Source organism: Jaculus jaculus, chromosome 23 (genome assembly GCF_020740685.1).
Source record: "Jaculus jaculus isolate mJacJac1 chromosome 23, mJacJac1.mat.Y.cur, whole genome shotgun sequence".
NCBI lineage: Eukaryota > Metazoa > Chordata > Mammalia > Rodentia > Dipodidae > Jaculus > Jaculus jaculus.
Window position 1 is genome coordinate 9,397,468 of NC_059124.1, and position 20,456 is coordinate 9,417,923.

The 20,456-nt window shown below is 52.3% G+C and overlaps 1 protein-coding gene across 7 annotated transcripts in view; it reads right to left on the reverse strand.

Moving 5' to 3' along the window:
• Window positions 1-17,393, reverse strand: part of Chd4 (chromodomain helicase DNA binding protein 4) — a 39,745-nt gene extending 22,352 nt beyond the window's left edge. For 4 of the 7 annotated variants that reach the window (XM_045139754.1, XM_045139753.1, XM_045139752.1 and 1 more), the window contains exons 1-19: window positions 17,238-17,393; window positions 13,251-13,372; window positions 12,864-13,079; window positions 12,545-12,663; window positions 11,685-11,926; window positions 11,363-11,490; window positions 9,987-10,122; window positions 9,669-9,847; window positions 9,243-9,482; window positions 7,108-7,311; window positions 6,807-7,012; window positions 6,273-6,404; window positions 5,985-6,081; window positions 4,171-4,362; window positions 1,843-2,043; window positions 1,567-1,704; window positions 1,221-1,342; window positions 929-1,102; window positions 59-200 (exon numbers count right to left, since the gene is read on the reverse strand). In XM_045139754.1, the coding sequence (XP_044995689.1) occupies window positions 59-200; window positions 929-1,102; window positions 1,221-1,342; window positions 1,567-1,704; window positions 1,843-2,043; window positions 4,171-4,362; window positions 5,985-6,081; window positions 6,273-6,404; window positions 6,807-7,012; window positions 7,108-7,311; window positions 9,243-9,482; window positions 9,669-9,847; window positions 9,987-10,122; window positions 11,363-11,490; window positions 11,685-11,926; window positions 12,545-12,663; window positions 12,864-13,079; window positions 13,251-13,372; window positions 17,238-17,337 (3,090 nt within the window). In that variant the 5' untranslated portion in view covers window positions 17,338-17,393. The remainder of the gene's footprint in view (window positions 1-58; window positions 201-928; window positions 1,103-1,220; window positions 1,343-1,566; window positions 1,705-1,842; window positions 2,044-4,170; window positions 4,363-5,984; window positions 6,082-6,272; window positions 6,405-6,806; window positions 7,013-7,107; window positions 7,312-9,242; window positions 9,483-9,668; window positions 9,848-9,986; window positions 10,123-11,362; window positions 11,491-11,684; window positions 11,927-12,544; window positions 12,664-12,863; window positions 13,080-13,250; window positions 13,373-17,237) is intronic. The other 3 variants (XM_012951239.2, XM_045139755.1, XM_045139757.1) reach the window with 2 other exon arrangements.
• Between the last annotated feature and the right edge of the window lie 3,063 nt (window positions 17,394-20,456).

The following is a 20,456-nucleotide window of genomic DNA, read 5'->3' on the forward strand; positions in this document are numbered from 1 at the left end:
GAAAGCAAGCCCACAGGTAAGAGCTGCCACCCAAGGCCAACCAGGGGGGCACACATACCATTGCTGCCACAGGGAAGAGGTATGGGTGGTTGCAGCACTTCTTGAGATCCATCACCACGTTTAACAAAGAAACCTGGTTGCCACCACCTCGAGCGTTAAGTGCTTCAAAGTTCCGAGTGAGGATATACTTGTAGTACTTCCTACACGGGTAGGGCAGGGCAGGAGGGTCGGACTCAGAGCCTTCCCGGCTCACCCTGCAACACCCGTCTCCTCGTACCCGAGGAAGTCTAGCAAATCTAGTCAGTGTGAACATGCTGATGTGGGTCACTGGGGACACGTGTCACGAGGCCACAGACCGCTTCAATGGTATGAGCAGTGGGTCTAGAATTCTTGTTTCTCTTGTATCTTTAGACCAACTGGGGACCCAAACATTCAAACAGAGGAACCTATGGGGGACGTTTTACATTCAAGCCACAAGAGAGGGTATATATAATGTTCATATGCCCATTTCTGGAGATTGTCCATCACTTAGCTAAAGACATAATGACAGCTCGCCATCACTAGGTTAAATGAGGAAAGGTGTTAACTAAGAACTGTAAGGAGCCGGGCATAGTGGCGCACACCTTTAGTCCCAGCACTCGGGAGGCAGAGGTAGGAGGATTGCTCTGAGTTCAAGGCCAGACTGAAACAACATGGTGAATTCTAAGTCAGCCTAGGCTACAGCGAGACCCTACATCTTCACCCCCCGCCCCCCAGGAAAAAACAAAACATAAAACACTACAAGCTGCAGCTCCCAGGCATCGGGTTTCTTCAGGCCCTGCCTGTTCCAGTCACCAGATGCCTGGAAGCCAAGAGGGGAGGGATAAGAATGGTGATGTCTAAATGTATTTGCAAGACTAGGTTCGCGCTTCTGCGCTTTCAAACTCACTTCTGCATAGGACTCAGCTCCACACGCACAATCAGCTCTGTCTTGGACGGCATGTTCTTGAACACATCAGCTTTGAGCCGCCGGAGCATGTGAGGCCCCAACATGTCATGCAGTTTCTTAATCTGGTCCTCTTTGGCAATGTCAGCAAACTCTTCCAAAAAGCCTTCTAAATTGCTTCAGAAAGAGAAGAAAGTTGTTGGAAGAAAGAAATACTAAAAAAAAAAAGTAAGATAGGAAATAGACAAAAGGAGGAATGAGAAGAATTATGAGCTGACTACAGATAAACACTTACTGGAACCTCTCAGGGGTGAGAAAGTTGAGCAGATGAAACAATTCCTCGAGATTGTTTTGTAAGGGAGTCCCAGTCAACAACAGTTTGTGCTGGAGCGAGTAACCATTCAAGACCCGGAAGAACTAGAGGAAGCAATGGACAGAGGTGAACGCAAACAACACAATGAGCTGCCAGACAGCTAAAGCCTCTGCCCCACGCCCATCGTCCCTGCAGCCCTGGCCACACAGCAAGTACCAGAGACAAGGAGGAGGTCCATGTTTCCCTATCTTCCCTGCCAGGGGCTCCCTTAAAGGTATGTGTAGCAGAAGACTGAAGCTGAGGGAAAATAGCCTCCTCTCCTTCCCACCTTAGACTGGTTGTTTTTCAGCCGATGAGCTTCATCCACTATGAGACAGGCCCAGTCAATAGAGCCCAAGATGGCCATATCAATGGTGATCAGCTCGTAGGATGTCAGCAGCACATGGAATTTCACAGATGCCTCTTTCTGCATGAAAACAAGAGGCCACTACTGATGCACTCTTCCAGTGTCAGGTAGCATGCCCCTGTTCCTTTTGCCTCACTAGGGACCAGGAGAAAGGAGGCAAACTTAGCCCATAACAGAGGCTCCTTCACCAGGAGATACCTTCATGCGCGAGGCCTTCTTGCCACCACGAATGGCATTGTCTTCAAAGGAGAACTCATTTTCCCGGATGATGGCACGGCTGTCCTTGTCACCCACATAGGTAACAACATACATATCAGGAGCCCACATTTCAAACTCTCGCTCCCAGTTGATGATGGTGGAAAGAGGAGCACTCACTAAGAAGGGGCCTTTGGAGTGACCCTTGGAGGAAGAGAGCAGGCAGTCAGGACCAAGAGCCCTACACAAATGCCCCCAACACCAACCTAGCCCTGCCACGCAAACGAAGCAGGCGCAGCATTGACAACCCTGCCCTTACCCTCACCCTTTACCTATACAGAAGTCCTGCCCGCTTCTTCCCCAGGACGCAGGCACACTTTGGCCAAACTGAAACTCGTCCTTTAAGCCTTTCGCTACTCCTGATCCACTCACAATTCTGCAAACCTCAAACACGTTCTCGCAGGGCTCATGGTTAATTCCATGACAGGCCCATCCGTCTTCCTCACTGCAGACCCTTGTCTATCTTATAGACACGTTCTCGCAGGACTCACTGCTAATTCCATGACAGGCCCATCCGTCTTCCTCACTGCAGACCCTTGTCTATCTTATAGACACGTTCTCGCAGGACTCACTGCTAATTCTAAGACAGGCCCATCGTCTTCCTCACTGCAGACCCTTGTCTATCTTACAGACATACGTTCTCGCAGGACTCACTGCTAATTCTAAGACAGGCCCATCGTCTTCCTCACTGCAGACCCTTGTCTATCTTACAGACACGTTCTCGCAGGACTCACTGCTAATTCTATGGCAGGCCCATCGTCTTCCTCCACTGCAGACCCTTGTCTATCTTACAGACACACGTTCTCACAGGGCTCACTGCTAATTCTGTGACAGGCCCATCTGTCTTCCTCCACTGCACATCCTTGTCTACCTTACAGACACACGTTCTCGCAGGACTCACTGCTAATTCTGTGACAGGCCCATCCATCTTCCTCCACTGCAGACCCTTGTCTATCTTACAGACACACGTTCTCGCAGGACTCACGGCTAATTCTAAGACAGGCCCATCCATCTTCCTCCACTGCAGACCCTTGTCTATCTTACAGACACATTCTCGCAGGGCTCACTGCTAATCCTATGACAGGCCCATCCGTCTTCCTCCACTGCAGACCCTTGTCTATCTTACAGACACACGTTCTCACAGGACTCACTGCTAATTCCATGACAGGCCCATCCGTCTTCCTCCACTGCAGACCCTTGTCTATCTTACAGACACACGTTCTCGCAGGACTCACTGCTAATTCTGTGACAGGCCCATCCGTCTTCCTCCACTGCACATCCTTGTCTACCTTACAGACACACGTTCTCACAGGACTCACGGCTAATTCTGTGACAGGCCCATCTGTCTTCCTCCACTGCACACCCTCATTCTCACAGTACAAACACCAAATACATCAAAAACTAACAACCTGGGCAGGAGGGATGGGTTAGCTGTTAAGGCACTTGCCTGGAAAACCAAAGGACTCAGGTTCAATTCACCAAGACCTGAGTAAACTAAGATGCACAGAGGAGATGCACGCATATAGAGTTCATTTGCAGTAGGTGAAGGCCCTGGTGCACCTATTCTCTTTCTCTTTTTCTCTTTCCCTCCCTCCCTCCTTCCCTCTCCCCCCCTCAAATAAATAAAAATAAAAATAGAAACTAGCTGGGTATAGTGGCGCACACCTTTAATCCTAGCACTCAGGAGGCAGAAGTATGGTTGAGTTTAAGGCCATCCTAAGACTACATAGTAAATGCCAAGTCAGCTTGAGCTAGAGCAAAACACACACAATAGAAATAAAAAAAATAAATAAATAACATGCTGGGCATGGTGGCACATACCTTTAATCCCAACACTCAGGAGGCAGAGGTAGGAGGGTTAGGGAGCTTGTTTGCAGTGGCTGGAGGCCCTGGCACACCCATTCTCTCTCTCTCTCTCTCTCTCAAATAAATAAATTAATTAAATTAAAAAATAAGCCGGGCGTGGTGGCCTTTAATCCCAGCCCCCGGGATGCAGAGGTAGGAGGATCACCTGAGACTATAATAGTGAATTCCAGGTCAGTCTGGTCTAGAGTGAGAACCTACCTCGAAAAACAAAAATAAATAAATAAACAAACCAGGTGTGGTGGCGCATGCCTGTAATCCCAGCATTTGGGAGGCAGAGGTAGGAAGAATTTGAGGCCAGACTAGGACTACAAAGTGGGTACCAGGTCAACATGGGCTAGATAGAGTGAGACCATACCTCAAAAAATTAAATAAACAAACACTTTTAATAGTGCTTACTGCTCTCACCTCTTTGTAGAGAGAATAGAGGAAGACTGCCGTCTGCACAGTTTTTCCAAGGCCCATTTCATCAGCCAAGATGGTGTCAGTACCCTGAGCCCAGGAGAAGCGCAGCCAATTCAAACCTTCCATTTGGTAGGGGTGCAGGGTCCCACCTGTGGCATCTAGATACTCTGGCTGTCGCTCATACTTCACGGTTGGCTGATAGAAGAGACGGAGAAAAGTTAGGAGCTAATAAGGAACACTGGCTTCATTCAATTTTTTCTCCCAACTACAAAAAAAAAAAAAAAAAAAACCTCAAGAAAGCCAAGCATGATAGCTTAACACCTTTAATATTAACACTCAAAGGGAGGCTTGAAGTAGAAAGATCTTGAGTTGTAAGCCAGTATTGGCTCCACAAAATACCGTCTCAGAAAAAATGGGCTAAGCGGGACGTGGTAGTACACACCTTTAATCCCAGCACTTGGGAAGTAGAGGTAGGAGGATCACTATGAGTTTGAGGCCAGCCTGAGACTACATAGTGAATTCTTGGTCAGCAAGGGTTACAGTGAAACCTTACCTTGGAAAAAAAAAAGAAAGGAAAGAAAAGAAAAATGGAAGCCGGGCATGGTGGCGCACGCCTTTAATCCCAGCACTCGGGAGGCAGAGGTAGGAGGATTGCCATGAGTTCGAGGCCACCCTGAGACTCCATAGTGAATTCCAGGTCAGCCTGGGCTAGAGTGAGACCCTACCTCGAAAAACCAAAAAAAGAAAAAGAAAAATGGGCTGGAGAGATGGCCTAGTGGTTAAAACATTTGCCTGCAAAACCAAAGGACCAGGTTTCATTCCCTAGTGCGTGCATCTGGAGTTCATTTGCAGGGCTAGAGGCCCTTGTGCACCCATTCTCTATTTACCTCTTTCTCAAATAAATAAGTAAAAATTAGCTGGGTATGGTGGTGCATACATTTAATTCCAGCACTCAGGAGGCAGAGGTAGGAGGATTGCCATGAGTTCAAGGCCACCCTGAGACTCCATAGTGAATTCCAGGTCAGCCTGGACTAGAGCACCCCAAAAAAACTAAACACACACACACACACACAAAAAAAAAAAAAAAAAAATGGTGAGGTGGATAGTGGCATTTGTGTTTGGTTTAGCATCCTCCAGCAGGCAAGGCAACTAGCCTGTCAGGAAGACCTGAGCTCAGGCCTACACAGATCAGAATTATCACTGACTGCCTAGCAATGAATTCATTTTCTAGTGAAGATCTGCCAGGTAGCCAGGTGTAGTGGTACACGCAATTCCAGCACTTGGAAAAGAAAAGGAAGACCTGTATATTAGCATATTAGACTCTGTATCCAAAAAAAAAAAAAAAAAAGGTGCTAGGTATGTGCCCCTTTAACCCCAGCACTCAGGAGACAAGGGTAGGGGGATTGTTATGAGTTCAATGCCAGCATGGAACTAGAGTTTAGCTAGAGTGAGACCCTACCTAAGGAAAAACAAAAACGACACACACACACACAAAAAGGTTGGTTCAGAGAATCTCTCCCTAAAGAGCATTTTATCACCATACAAAATGTGCCTTCTGAGCCAGGCATGGTGGCACACACCTTTAATCCCAGCACCTGGGAGGCAGAGGTAGGAGGATCACTGAGAGTTCAAGGCTACCCTGAAATTACAAGAGTGAATGTGAGGTCAGCCTGGACCAGAGGGAGACCCTACCTTGAAAACACAAAAAGAAAGAAAGAAAAATAGAGAAGGCAATTGCACGCAGTATCAGCAGCAAAGCACAGCACACGAGGCGCATGGCGCAGGCCAGCCTCGGCACCCCGGCCACCCTGACTCACGTCAACCGTTGGGGTCTCTGGAGGCCTCTCCAGCTTCCTCAGCTTCACTTTCTTCAGCTTCTTGCCAGGCCGTCCTTCCTCACCCCTCATCAGCTCCCTGGGGAGGAAGAAATCCCATAGCTGCCCAGTGTCCTTTCCAAAGCAGCTCTTGGGCCAGGGATGTGGCCCTTGAGAGCTGGAGGCAAAAGCACCTTAAACAAAAGCCATCCGTTCAAGGTTGGCCTGGGCTACGAGAGCCCATCGCAAAACCAAGTAGCAGCTTTCAATCCTTTTCCTCACATTACCCACCTGTGATTCCAATAGCTCTGCTTGAACAAGTCGTAGTCCTGTATCTCCACATCCTCACTCTCCCAAGATGCCTGATCGTAGGGTAGGTCCCGCCACTTGATCAAGTAGTGAACGTGGCCCTTCTTATCCACACTACAAGGTCAAGAGAAAACCCTCAGAGCCAGAAGGCAACAGGCCTCATCTCCCAAGACCTTGATCCCAAAAACTGACCAAAAAATTAAAAACAGGCATGGTGGTGCACGCCTTTAATCCCAGCAGAGGGAGGATTGCCGTGAGTTCGAGGCTACTTTGAGTCTACATAGTGAATTACAGGTCACCCTGGGCTAGATAGAATGAGACCCTACCTTGAAAAACCAGGAAAAAAACCTTTTCCAAACCACTCAAAATATGCCACAGACCCTCTAATCCATCTCTGGACCAAACGTGTCTTAAGCCGCACTCTCCTGAAGCTCAGTGCCAGGACTCAAGTCTCGGCCACACAGTAGAGTGGCCACATCCGTTTTCATAACCCAGTCAGCAGGGGCCCGCGAGTACCTGTGGTTGAGAATTCGGTGGATCATCATCCACTCGGGCTTTATCCCATAGCGATAGAAGCGCTCTTCCATCTCTGCAAACTTAGGATCCTTGTTCTTTCGTTTCCGGCTCTTCTCCTCATCACCACCAAAATCCCCAGAAGGTGGCTCATCCATATCATTCTTCCGCTGGTAGTTTCGGAACATTACCTGACAGTGCAGCTCCAACTGGGAGCAGAGAGAGAAAGTAAGCCACCCCAGAGAGATGTCCACCCCCTTACTCAGCATGGCTTCTCCACCTCTGCAACCTCCCCTGGACACACCTGCAGTTCAGACACCCAGGAGCAGTGCCAGTAAGACATGCCTTGCCATTTCACAAAGAACTGCCGCTCTGGCCGCCCCTCCAGTGGCTTAGGAGAGGGAGTACTGGGGTCAGCATCGGGAGGCCGAGGCACTGGTGTGGGAGATGGTGGCTGACCCCATTTCCAGATGAGGATCTTCTGCACTTTGCCCTTCAGAGCTGGGCACTATGTGAAAAGAAAACAACTTGATTCAAAATCACAGCCTCAACCCTATCATTAAATCTCATTTCAGGGGCTGGAGGTATGGCTTAGCAGTTAAGGCATTTGCCTACAAAGCCAAAGGACCCAGGTTCGATTCCCCAGGACCCACTTAAACCAGAAACACAAGGTGACACATGCATCTGAATTCATTTGGAGGAGCTGGAGGCCCTGGTACACCATATATTCTCTTTCTCTCAAATTAAAAAAAAAAAAATTAATCTCATTTCACTGGGCATGATGGCATGTGCCTTTAATCCCAACACCCAGGAGGCAGAGGTAGGCGGATCACCACGAGTTCCAGGCCACCCGCTGACTCCATAGTGAATTCCAGGTGGGCCTGGGATGTGTGATGCCGTCCCAGAGCTTAGCAAAGCCAGCAGTTAGGCTTTGACGAAGAACAGGTGGGCACAGGAAACCAACACTGCCCTCTTAAGCTATCTAAAAGCAGAACCCCAGTACTTGAGAGGCTGAGGTAGGAGCACTCACTCCATGACGTTGAGGATGACCTTGAGTACATAATGAGGCTATCTCAAAAACAGGCTTCCCCCCCAAAGAAAAGAAGAGCTGGGTGTGGTTGCATTTACCTTTAATGCCTACACACTGGAGGCTGAGGTAGGAGGCTCACTGTGAGTTCAAGGCCAACCTGACACTACACAGTGAATTCCAGGTCAGCCTGGGTTAGAGTGAGACCCTACTTCATAAAGCCAAAAAAAAAAAAAAAAAAAACCCAGTCATTCAGGCATGGTGGCACACACCTTTGATCCCAGCTTTCAGTAGGCCTACACAGGAAGATCACTGTGCATTTAAGGGAGCCTGAGATTACACAGTGAATTCCAGAGAAAGACCCTACCTCAAAACACAAACAAACAAAAATATACATTTAACACACATACAAGTTCAAGGTCAGCCTGGGATAATTAGTAAATTCAAAGCTAGTCTGGGAGAGGAGTGTGGTGGCACATGCCTTTAATACCAGGTAGAGGTAGGAGGATTGCTGTGAGTCCAAGGCCAGCCTGAGACTACATAATGAATTCCAGGTCGGCCTTGGCTAGAGTGAGACGCTACCTCAAAACAAAAAACAGGGCTGGAGAGATGGCTTAGGGGTTAAGGCATTTGCCTATAAAGGCAAAGGACCTCAGTTCAATTCCCCAGCACCCACTAAGCCAGATGCACAAAGTGGTGCATGCATCTGGAGTTCATTTGCAGTGGCTAGAGACCCTAGTATGTCCATTGACTCCCTCTCTCTCGCTTGCTTGCTCCCTCTCACTTGCTCTCTCAAATAAAAAAAAAAAAATTTTTTTTAATTTAAGCCAGGTATGGTAGCACATGCCTTTAATCCCAGCACTCAGGAGGTGGAGGTAGAGGTAGGAGGACCGCCATGAGTTCAAGGCCACCCTGAGACTACATAGTGAATTCCAGGTCAGCCTGGGCTAGAGTGAGACCTTACCCTCAAAAACCAAAAACAAAAAAGGGTGGGGGGCTATTCTAGGATATATATGTATAAATAGTAAGTTCAAAGCTAGGCTATGTAGCCAGGCTATGCAGTGAGACACTGTCTCGAAATCCTCCCCACCAAAATTCGGGGAATACAGCTCTGATCTTGTCTACACACCCAGTACTACCTATGGGCTCACCCTACAGCACCCCTCAACGGGGTGTGGCGGTGCGTCTCTGTAGCCCCAGCACTAGGGAGTTCCAGGCCAGGCTGGTTCAGAAAAGCATGAATGTTCATTCTAAGCTGCAACACCATTTCACGCCTCTCAAGAGGGCTAGCGAGACATCGCCTGCTCTGTTCAGCTGGTCCCACATAATGTCTCACAATGTCTACACGAAGATAAACCACCCTTCTGCTACATGATATAGCTCCCATCTCCCTCCTTAGCCAAGTCACTCACGGTGCAACGGGGACAGAGCCATTCGCCATTGGGTATCTCTGGCAATGGAGGGTTTAGACAGTGGATGTGGTAAGAAGAAGGGCAGGTGTCACAGCACAGCAGCTCCCCTCCATCCTTGCAGACACGGCAGAACTCCATATGATGGTCATCTTCTTCTTCTGGGTCTCCCCCAACCTCTTCCAGAATCTCTTCCCCCTCAGAGTTATCATCTTTAGCCTCCCACTGGATGCCCTCCTTCTCCTGCAGTACAGACCCGATGCAGATCACTACCACCCCACCGCGCCCCAAGCTGGAACCCACCTCTTGGCATGCTTCCCAAACCCACAGCCAGCAACAATCCCACTTACCCAGGCCCAAAGGAGCTAGCCCACCACCCCACTACTTCCCTCATGGGCGTGGGGGCCCCAGTGGTCAGGCGGTACTCACGCAGTGTGGGCAGCTCCACTTGCCCTCGGGGGCCTTCTCCATGTCGGGGTCCAGGCACACCATGTGGTAGGCTCGGGGACAGGTGTCACACAGGATGATCTCCCCGCCTTGCTGGCACACCTCGCAGTAGTCCTGGTGGTCTGTCTCATAACCATCCACAGCAGTCACCTCCTCCTCGCCTGGGCAAGGAAGAGGGAAAGCCCAGTTATTAGCACAAAACTCCCCCCTACCCCTATCTCCTAAGGGAGAGTCTTTCCCAACCATTCCCACCTGAACTCATTACACATAAGCACAAAAAAAAAGAAAAAAAAACCACACCTTTCTTTTTCTTCTTGGTAGTACGGAGTTTCTTGCGGCTGCGGCTACTGCGGCTGGTAGAACCATCAGAAACAGAATAACTATTGATACTGGCATCATCGAAGTCAGACTCCACATCTAAGTCGTCATCCTCACTCTAACAGAATGAAAAGAAATACAAGTTAAAAGTTCATTCTGGTGACCTCACAGCGCCAGACACTGCCTACACAAGACCATCATAATCGGAGGAAAAGATCATGACATCAAAATAAGAGACTGATTGAGAGGGGAAGGGATATGATAGAGAATGGAGTTTCCAAGGGGAAAGTTGGGGGAGGGAATTACCATAGGATATTGCTTACAATCATGGAAGTGGTCAATAAAAAATTTGAAAAAAAAAATTAAAATGGGACTGAAGAGATGGCTTTAAATTAAAAAAAAAAAAAAAAGCTTAAAACACTTCCCTTAAAAGATTTTGAGTATTGGGCTATGGGTGCAGACAGTGGTAAAAGGACTTGGCTCCAGTTTCCACCTCCTGCCTCAAGAGGGACACAATCACTTATTAATTTTTAAGCTTTTAGACAAATACAAAAAAATAGACTTCAGCTAGATTCTAGTAAGCTGTTGCCCATCATTGCAAACAAATGCCTGTCTGTCTGACTTTACATGGTGGCAGGGGAACTGAACCCAAGCCAGCAGGCTCTGCAGCAAGCACCTTGGACTACTGAGCCATCTTTTACTCTCATGAACAAGTCAGTGAATGTTTGGCAGAGATGAGTATGTACATAAAGCCTAATTGCATGAATTCATTTATTTTTACAGTAAATTTTTTAAATGGTTAAAAAAATAAAATAAAAAATTTCATGTTGGGCGTGGTGGCGCACGCCTTTAATCTCAGCACTCAGGAGGCAGAGGTAGGAGGATCACCATTAATTTGAGGCCACCCTGAGACTTTATAGTAAATTCCAGGTCAGTCTGGACTAGAGTGAGACCCTACCTCAAAAAACCAAAATAAATAAAAGTTCAAACAGCTGGGCATGGTGGCACATGCCTTTAATCCCAACACTTGGGAGGCTGAGGTAGGAGGATCACTGTGAGTTCAAGACCAGCCTGATACTATTGTAAATTCCAGCTCAGCTTGGGTTAGAGTGAGTCGCTAAATACCTTAAAAAAACCCAAAAAATAAATAAGTTCAAGCAAAGCACAGAATGGTGCAGAAGGGTTTGCTCCCTCGCAGGGCACCAAAACCCCAACAAGATCTGCACAGAGGGAGGCCAGGTGCACCTGCCTGGGCAACACCCCACGTGCTCACCACATGCCCACAGTGCAGGCGGCTGACAGAGAGCGCGCCCTTTCTATGACACACAGCCCTCTCCCCAGGGCAAGCCGCGTCTCACCGAAGACCTCTTCCGCTTGGAACCAAAGCCTCCCAGCTTGATCTTCAGAGGCGCCACTTTCTTGGGTTTAGGCTTCTTGGCATCAGGTACTCGAGGGCTGCCCTTGGGCTTCCTCCTAGCATTGGGACCTGAAATAAGGGTTAAGCCAAACGTATAAGAGAAATTAAAACCTCTCCCTACTCTGGCTTTACCACACCTCTCCACTTATGTCATCCTCACAAATCCAAGGCTCACTGCTGCCTCCTCACCCCACCCTTAAGGCCAACATAGCCTTCCTACGGCATCTTTCATTTCCCAGGCCCACCCCGGGGCCCTGCTTCACCTTTGCCCTCCTTGGTCTTGGCCTTGCGGACGGGCACCTCCACGGGGGGAGGGGGCGGAGCAGCTTCAGTGGCCGTCACCATGCTCTCCACCACAGCCACCGCTGCGGCCGCCGCCGCAGCCACAGACGCCCCCGAGCTGCCCTTGAAAGGGTTGTTAGTACTGAACTCCCGCCACTTCGCACCCAAGACCATCATCATCTTGGAGACAGCAATCTTGGGGTTTTTGGCAGCGATGAGGGGTCTGATGAAGAAATGGATAAAAGACAGTGAGCTGGGTTTGGTGACGCATGCCATTAGTCCTAGCACTTGGGAGGCTTAGGAAAGAAGATTGCCATGAGCTACAGAGTGAGTTCCAGGTCAGCCTTGACCACAGTGAGAACCTGCCTCAAAAAAAAAAAGACAATATAAGAAAAGTCGGGCGTGGTGGTGCATGCCTTTAATCCCAGCACTCAAAAGGCAGAGAGGTAGGAGGATTGCCATGAGTTCGAGGCCACCCTGAGACTACATAGTGAATTCCAGGTCAGCCTGGACTAGAATGAGACCCTACCTTGAAAAGCCAAAAAGAGAGAGGGCAGGGGCAACAGTCCTAGCTCAGTGGGTAAGCTCAGTGGGTAAGTGAGTTAAGTGCTTGCTGTGCAAACATGAGGACCCAAGTTCAGGTACCAGCACCCACGTAAAATGCTGGGCATGGTGGCGCATGCCTTTAATCCAAAATTTGGGAGGCTAAGGTAGGAGGATCGAGGCCACCCCTGAGACTATGCAAGTCAGCCTGGACTAGAGCGAGACCTCACCTGGGGAAGGCGCGTTAGAAAAATGGAAGAATCATCTCTTCCCCAACCCAAAGACCGCGGAGGCGTACCGGACAAACTGGCTGAAGGCCTTGTAGTTGGTGAGGGTGCGGTAGTCCTCCTCCGAGAACGCGTGGTCAATGTCTTCCATGCCCCAGTCTTCCAGGAGCTGAGCGGATGACTTAGGCTCCTGCAGGAAAAACACAGTCAAGGAGCTGCCACCTGGTGCCAACACTTGCTAAGGGAATGTGAATGGAAACCACAGCTTTCACAAGAGCTGGTTAAGAGAACCAAGAGAAGGGACTGCACACAGTGACAGGATTAGGTCTTAAGGGGCAGAAGAGTGCCTAGGAACCAAGGACAGAAGTTAAAGGACAGAGGTATAAGCACCTTTGAATCGTCATCATCATCCTCCTCCTCCTCTTCCTCCTTCCGCTTGGATTTGCTCTTCTTTTCTTTCTTAGGTCCAAGCTTTTTCTTCTTCTTCTTGCCAGGAGTGTAGTCGCTGCCCTCACTGTCTGAGCGCAGAGCCACCTCTTCCTCCTCCTCCACAAACTCCGGCCCCTCCCCAGAGCTGTCCCCCAGCTGCCGGCACAAGAGCAAACGCTGGAGCAGGGAAGGGGAGGGAGACAGACATGCATGCTACACACACGCTGACCTCAGGACAGCCAGGCTCATCCCAGAACCTACCACAGCTCCAGAGGAGGAACCCCGGCACCCGCAACCCTCCAGTGCCTCCCTTCTTCTGCTCACCCCAGAAACTCCTCTCACCCTCACCTCCTTTCTTTGGCGCTGGCTCTTGGGGGTTTTGAGGTCCCGAGGCTTCTTGGGCTTTTTCTTTTTCTTGAGCTTTGGGGTCTCTGCTTCTGACAAGCCCTCTTCAGGGTCGTCCTCGTTTTCTGTGCACAGGTACAAAGGCGTGGCAGCGGGGACCAGCAAGAGCTAAAGGCAGGCCTGATGCGGAGCGTTTACACTGTCCCCTCATCCCGAGTCCTCTAAAGAGAACTGCTACACTGCGCAGAAGAAAACTGACACCAGCAGAGAACTGAGTGCACTCAAAAGAGGCCTGCCAGGCCAGGCCAGGCCCACCTTGGGCAAGAGTCCAGGCTCCCGCTTTCCTCTGCCTGCTCCTCCAGCCCCCTTCTAGATGTTCACCAGCTTAGCTCAGTGCTGCTGCCTAAAGCTCAGCAAGCATGAGAACGGGAACCAGGCCTCCCACAACTAACTGGCCACCAAGAAGCCTGCAAGCCAGATGACAATGGAAGGTCCTATCTAGAAAGCAACAACCAGAGTCTACCCTCACCACCTTCCCAGAACAATACCAGGTTCAGGGTCTGAGAAACCTTACCCTTCGCAAACCCCTGTGGGGTCATCGCCGCCCAGATCCGTCAGAAGCCCTCCACCCAGGCCCAGTTTAGCTGTAAGCCCCACCTCATTTCTACTACTAAACAGCTTCCTTTTCCCATCTCCAATCCTACAGTTCCTCCTCAGCTTCTCCTGGGTCAGCAGCCCCTTCTCCCTAGAGGCCAAATCAGCCCAGCTGTCACCATCTCCCCCTCCCAACCCTCCTCCCATATGGCTCCACCTTCTCCCTGGCTGGAAGAGGCCCCCCCTCACGCGCGCAAACACACACACACACACACAAAGGGGCTCCTGGCAGGCAGGGGGTAGGACAGGCCAGACATGCACATAAGCTCCCTCCTCTTTAGTCTCCCTCTTCCCAAGCCACACCCAAGGGGGGAGTGCCTCACCCACTAAGGAGAAGGAAAATGGCTCCTGACCACAGAAGCCAGCCCAGGGTACCCAGCTGCCAACATAGGACAGACAGGAAGTGGCAGGGGAGGAGTCGGAGCTGACAAAGGTACACAGAGGAAAAACTAGTGTCAAAGACTACTTCCCAAATTATTACCTGGCCCCAAGTCCAAACACCAATGATCTCTAACGCCGTTGTTAAAGGTTGCACTGTCTGAAACAAGGAAACTGAGACTCACAGGAGGGATAATAGCACTCAAGGGAATACGGTACTCCCTCAATCCTAACTGTTTTTCCAAGTCACCGGAACTTCACACTGACAAAGGCTCAGGGAGGTACAGTCAAACCCCCTCCCTGCAGGTATCCAAAGGGTTAGCTTGAAGAAAAGGAGCACACAGCTAAGGCCCAAAACTCAGCCTCCTCATCACCTCCAGAGAGTCCTATCCTACTTACGGGGGTCATGTCTGCACCTAAAAAAAGTGTCCAAGTCTAGAGAGCGGTCGGTGCACACGCAGGCTCTGCTCCTGACCTCCAAAGCAGCCTGAAGCACCTATGGCCCCACCCTTCCGAGCCCGCCTCGGGTCCTGGGAACATGAGACGTCCAAGGACTGGACAAAGCCAGCCGCTCCTTTTTGCACATTCCAAGATCAGGCCAGGCTAGAGGCCCCTCCCATTCCCCTGGGAATGAGCACCAGGCAGATCACGCCAGAAAGAATTCTGCTGAACGCTTCTCCCCACCAAAGCCCCCGTCACCCCATCAGCTGCACCCATCCCTCCTCCTTGCGTCCACAGAGCTAGGAGGGAGACATGGACAAGCTCCGAGGCAGAGCAGAAACCCTCCAACACTTAGTCGCTCAAGTGACCGGTGCAAGTACACTGCCTGGGACAGAGGGAGATTTGGGAAAGGGGCAGAACTGGGTGTGGCGAGTGAAAAAACTGGGTCATGCTACAGCTTGGGGCAGAGTTCACCCTGGGAGCCTGCAGAACTGCCAGTCAACTTGAGGGCAGTCTCAGACCAAGGGGCCAATGGAGGGCAAAGATGGAGACAGCCGGCAGCGGTTGGACAACACTCCGTCTGCCCTCACACTGAGGATGAGCAGCCTTCCCTCAGGACCACCCCGCTCCACCCTGGGTGAGGACACAGAAATGTGCCTTCCTACCCACAGTGATGAGACTCAAAGTCCCTTATCCCAGTAGCTGAAGACTCAGTGACAAGAACCATGGCTCTCTTAGGCCTCAGAATGCAGTGAGGAATTCCAAGTTAGAAAAGGCCAAATGTGCTGGGCCACCTCAACTGACAGATGTAGCTAAGGGAGAAGGCAGAAGTGAAAGACATACCATAAGAAACAAAATCAGGGCTGGAGAGATGGCTTAGTGGTTACGCCACTTGCTTGCAAAGCCTAAGGACCCACGTTCGATTCTCCAGGTCCAACATAAGCCAGATACATACAGTGGAGCATGCGTCTGGAGTTCATTTGCAGGGGCTAGAGGCCCTAGTACGCCCGTTCTCGTTCTCTCTCTCTCTCTCTCAAGTAAATAAACAAAAATAAATCAGAAAAAAAAAAAAATAACAAAGCCAGGCGTGGTGGCACACACCTTTAATCCTAGCAGTATATAGGCAGAGGCAGGTGGATTGCTGTGAGTTTGAGGCCAGCCTGGAACTACAGAATAACCAGGAGGACAGCATGGGCTAGAGTGATACTCTACCTCAAAAAAGAAAAAAGGGGGCTGGAGAAATGGCTTAGCGGTTAAGGCATTTGCCTGTGAAGCCAAAGGACCTAGGTTTGACTCCCCAGGACCCACATAAACCAGATGCACAAGGTGGTGCATGCATCTGGAGTTCGTTTGTAGTGGCTGGAGGCCCTGGTGAGCCCATTCTCTCCCTCTCTCCCTTCCTCTCTCCCTCCCCCCCCTCTCAAATTAATTAAGAGGCTGGATGTGGTGGCACATGCCTTTAATCTTAGCACTTGGGAGGCAGAGGTAGGAGGATCACTGTGAGTTAGAGGCCACTCTGAGAGTACATGGTGAATTCCAGGTCAGCCTGGGCTAAAGTGAAACCCTAACTCAGAAAAAAACTTAAAAGGACCAGCAGTCTTCAGAATATAAGAATATAGAAGCAGAGAGGACGAATAAATGACATTTTTTAAAGCCTAGGGGGAAAAAATGGCCATGAAACCAGTAGGAAGAGTCTGTGAATAAGGAAAGAGACAAGAGAAAGATATCCACTTACAATCATGACCTCAACCATCACTTGAAATCAAACAGGACTCCAATCAAACACGGTGGTTTATCATCATACGGGGTTTGGCAAGTCCAGGGAGCCACCCCGAAACAGTGCAACCCCTAACACACACCTACACAAACACCTCTCACATTGCCAGCCCAGACCCCAGCTACTTCAGAGGTAGGGAAAAGGCCAAGGATCGGAGCACACAGCAAGGGAAAAGGGGTGCATCCCCCTTTAGCCCCCCCTTCCCTGAATCCACTCAGAACACTCCAGCAGTCCGCCTGGCTAAAAGCGCTCTAGATGTGCTAAGGAGCGCGATTCAAACTTCACGCACTGCAAACAGCACCGAAACCCGGTAACTGATCGGAAGCTAAAAATAATCTTGACAGAGAGTAACCAACACTCAGTCCTTCCCAGGAAGCACCCACAGGATCCCAGTGGACAAGCACAGGTGCCCGACAGCGCTGCTCCCACAGAAATCCCGAGCGCCCACCCCCTCCACCGTGCCTCCACAAGACAGCTTGCAAGGTTCCCCTGCCACCTGCGCTCCCCCAAGACCCGGCTCTAGGTAACTCCTGCCAGCTCCAGACCGCGGAGGATGGGGGTGCGGCCAGCTTGCACGAGGGTCCGCGGTGCCCCGAGGAGCTCACCCCAGAGCTCCGCAGCAGGGAACCACTCCCTTCGGATGCCCTCCACCGCGAGCGCAGCGGAAAGACAGGCAGGCAGGCCGGCCGGCCGCCTCCGTTCGGCCCCGGGCCCTTGGGGGAGGGGGGGGCAGGTGTTACCTGGGTGGGGTGGGGGCAGGCTGTTGTTCAGAAGTGCATCCATGTCCTCCTCCTCGCTGCCCGCCGAGCACGGGGACGGGGAGCCCAGGCCCGACGCCATCCCCTCGCGATCGCGGCCGGGGAGTGGGCCCAGCTGCTGCTGCTGCTGCTGCCCGCGGCCCGGGGCGCTCGACACGGGCCCGAGTCACTGCGCGGGGGAGGGGGAGGGGAGCAGTCAGTGACGCGCACCCCGCCCCCGCCCCCGCCCCGCGCGGCTCCCGGGCGCTCGGGCTCAACTTAGTTGCACACTCCCGGGGGCAGCCCGGAAGCCGGCTCCGCAGCCCGGGCCCCGGGAGGAGGCCGAGCGACGCCCCCCCAGGGCCGGCCGGTGCCGGGCGGGCGGAGGGGGGCGGCGGGCGGGCTGCGCGGAGCAGGGGTGCGGCGAGGGTCCCGGGGGCCCCAGCCCGGGGGGAGGGGAGCGAGGGAGGGAGCGGGCGACGGCGAGGCGCTCGGGACGCAAGGTCACCGGCGGTGGCCCCCTGCGCCCGGGGAGGGGCCAGTCCCCAGGCTGGCCCACGGGGCAGCGCTCCAAAGCGTGTCCTCGGGGACAACTCCGGTTCTCGTCCCGAACGGCGCCGGCGGGCGGCCCGGGGGGGCGTGGAGGCTCGGGCGGCCCGGGGTCCCGACGCAGGCCGGCAGGGACGCCGGGAGCTCCCACCCGGAAGGGGTCGGGCCACGTGTCCCGGGGGAGGGGGGGAACGAGGGAGCCCAGGGGCGGGCGCCGGGCCTGCGGGGCGGCCGGGCCCGAGGTGGGGTCGTCCGGGGCGGGACTCCGCCAGGGGCAGGTCGCCAGACGAGGGCAGGCCGGGAGGAGGGACGGCAGGGTCGCCTCCCGCGGCCGGGGACCCCGGGAGAGGGGCAGGTGGACGGATGCGCCTCGGGGCCCCGCTCCCCGGGAGCTGCGAGCTCTCCTCACCCTGGGAACGCCGCGGGTCGCGCCGGGTCCGGCCCCGGGTCACTCCCGCTCCGGCTCCTCCTCGCCGCGGCCGAAGGGGGGAAAATGGCTCCGGCTCCGGCGTCGCCTCTTAAAGGGCCCGAAACACCGGCCGGGAAATCCCACCGCACAGGCCCCGCCCCCCACGGACAGCCCATAATAACCTCAACCAACTCCAACCCCCCTCCACTACCGCCACCCGCCTCCCTAGGTCTCCCGGGCAACCCCCGCCCCCTCGTCGCTCAGGCAACGGCTGGCCACGCCCCCGTCGAGCGCGCGCGCGCGTGTCACCCGGGCAACCGCCCACCTCCTGGCCATCCCATAATACGCGCGGACACCCCACGTACAGTACCCCGCCCCCCTCACACTCCGAGCATATATGTGCCAGGGGGCTACTGACATAACATTGCAGACCTTTCACAACTAACCTTGCCCCTCCTCCTCGCGCATCCCATAATAACCATCCTCTGCCAACTTCTTCACTCTTGGCCTTAATGCTAACATCCCATAATAAGACCTCACCCCTCCCTCCCCATGGCCATCCCATAATAAGCAAACTCTCCCAACACTTCAGCCTCCTATCCCATAATACTCATCCCATCCCCCACAGATATCCCATAATAATCACCCTGCGTCCACCCCCAGTGTGATATCCCATAATAGTCAGAAACTCACCCCCCCACGCACACTACAACGGACACTCGGCCTCCTCCCACGCACATCCCGTAATAATCAGTCTCCTACTTTCTCCACGGACATCCCATAATAGCCAGCCCCCTGGAGCTGCCCTTCATCCCTGCTGGCCAGGGTCCACCCCACCATCCCCAGCCTCGCAGCCTGCCAGTCGCTCCACGGACCACGACCAGCGCTCCTTCACATCACAGAGAGCCCCTAATGAGCAGCAGCCCTACGGTCATCGCCAGGATGGACCTCCAAATCTGCTTTCCCCCAACACTGGGAAACGCCCCATCATTCCAGTCCACCTACCCTAACATCCCGCCGTCGCAAGGGACTCGGGGACAACTGGACACGTACCATAAGGATCACCAACACGACCTAGGCTCACTCCACTACACTACCCAGCTACCCTTCCAGCCAGGCACCCCATAATACTCTTACTCCTACCTCCCATAACAATCTCCAGAAGCTGTCAGTCTACCCCAACACCCACAGCAGAGAGAGTAGGGTGAGCTACCCATACTGTCCTGACTGTGCCCTCATTTGCACAACACACCTTATTCCCTCTCTAGGCAAAAGTAGTATCCTGGCTTGAAGTCTCATTGCCCACAACCCTCCTCTCATTTGCAGAAGCTCAGAGCTGAGCCCCGCCCAATCCGCCAAAATCCAGGTATGTTCCACATGCCAACCCCAGCTCTGAAGTTTTGAGTACGACCAAGCAAATGATACCAGATGAAATATTAGCATAGTCTTGCCGGGCGTGGTGGTGCACACCTCTAATACCAGCACTGGGGAGGCAGAGGTAGGAGGATCACCATGAGTTAGAGGCCACCCTGAGACTACATAGTGAATTCCAGGACTAGAGTGTAACTCTTCTTTGAAAAGCCAAGAAAGAGGGCTGGAGAGATGGCTTAGTGATGAAGGTATATATATGCCTGCGAAGCCTCAGGATCCAGGCTCGATGCTCCAGGTTCCATGTAAGCCAGCTACACAAGGTGGCATATGCCTCTGGAGTTAGTTTGCAGTGGCTGGTAGGCCCTGGTGTGCCCTTTCTCCATCTCAAGTAAGTTTTTTTAAAAAAAAGAAATATTTTCATAGCTTAAATCACTCAGAGCATCCCATACAAATTACAAAAACTTTCCCAGCTGTCCTCTGACCACTTCTCCACTGCCCCCCACCAAGTAAGGAACGATTATCCCAGGCCACTCCTATGGATGAACTGAAGATCCTCCCGGTAACACCAAAAGATGAGCTCCGCTCCCAATCTAGTCACCACTGCTCAAATTCATTCAACACGCAGAGCTGGGCACCATGGGGACAGCAAACTCTGGTACCTCCCTTCAAGAAGCATAAACAATGCCTTTAATCCCATCGCTCCAAGGCAGGAGGATCAGGAGTTCAAGGTCATTCTCATCCACATAGTGAGTTCTGGCCAAACTGGGCTACTGGAACCCTTGTCTTCCCCACTCCCTCTCCCCCCCGAAAAACAGCATCACCAAACAGACCAGGATACAAGATAAAATGTCTAAGGTGGGCTGGAGAAAAGGGTCAGCAGTTAAGACACTTGC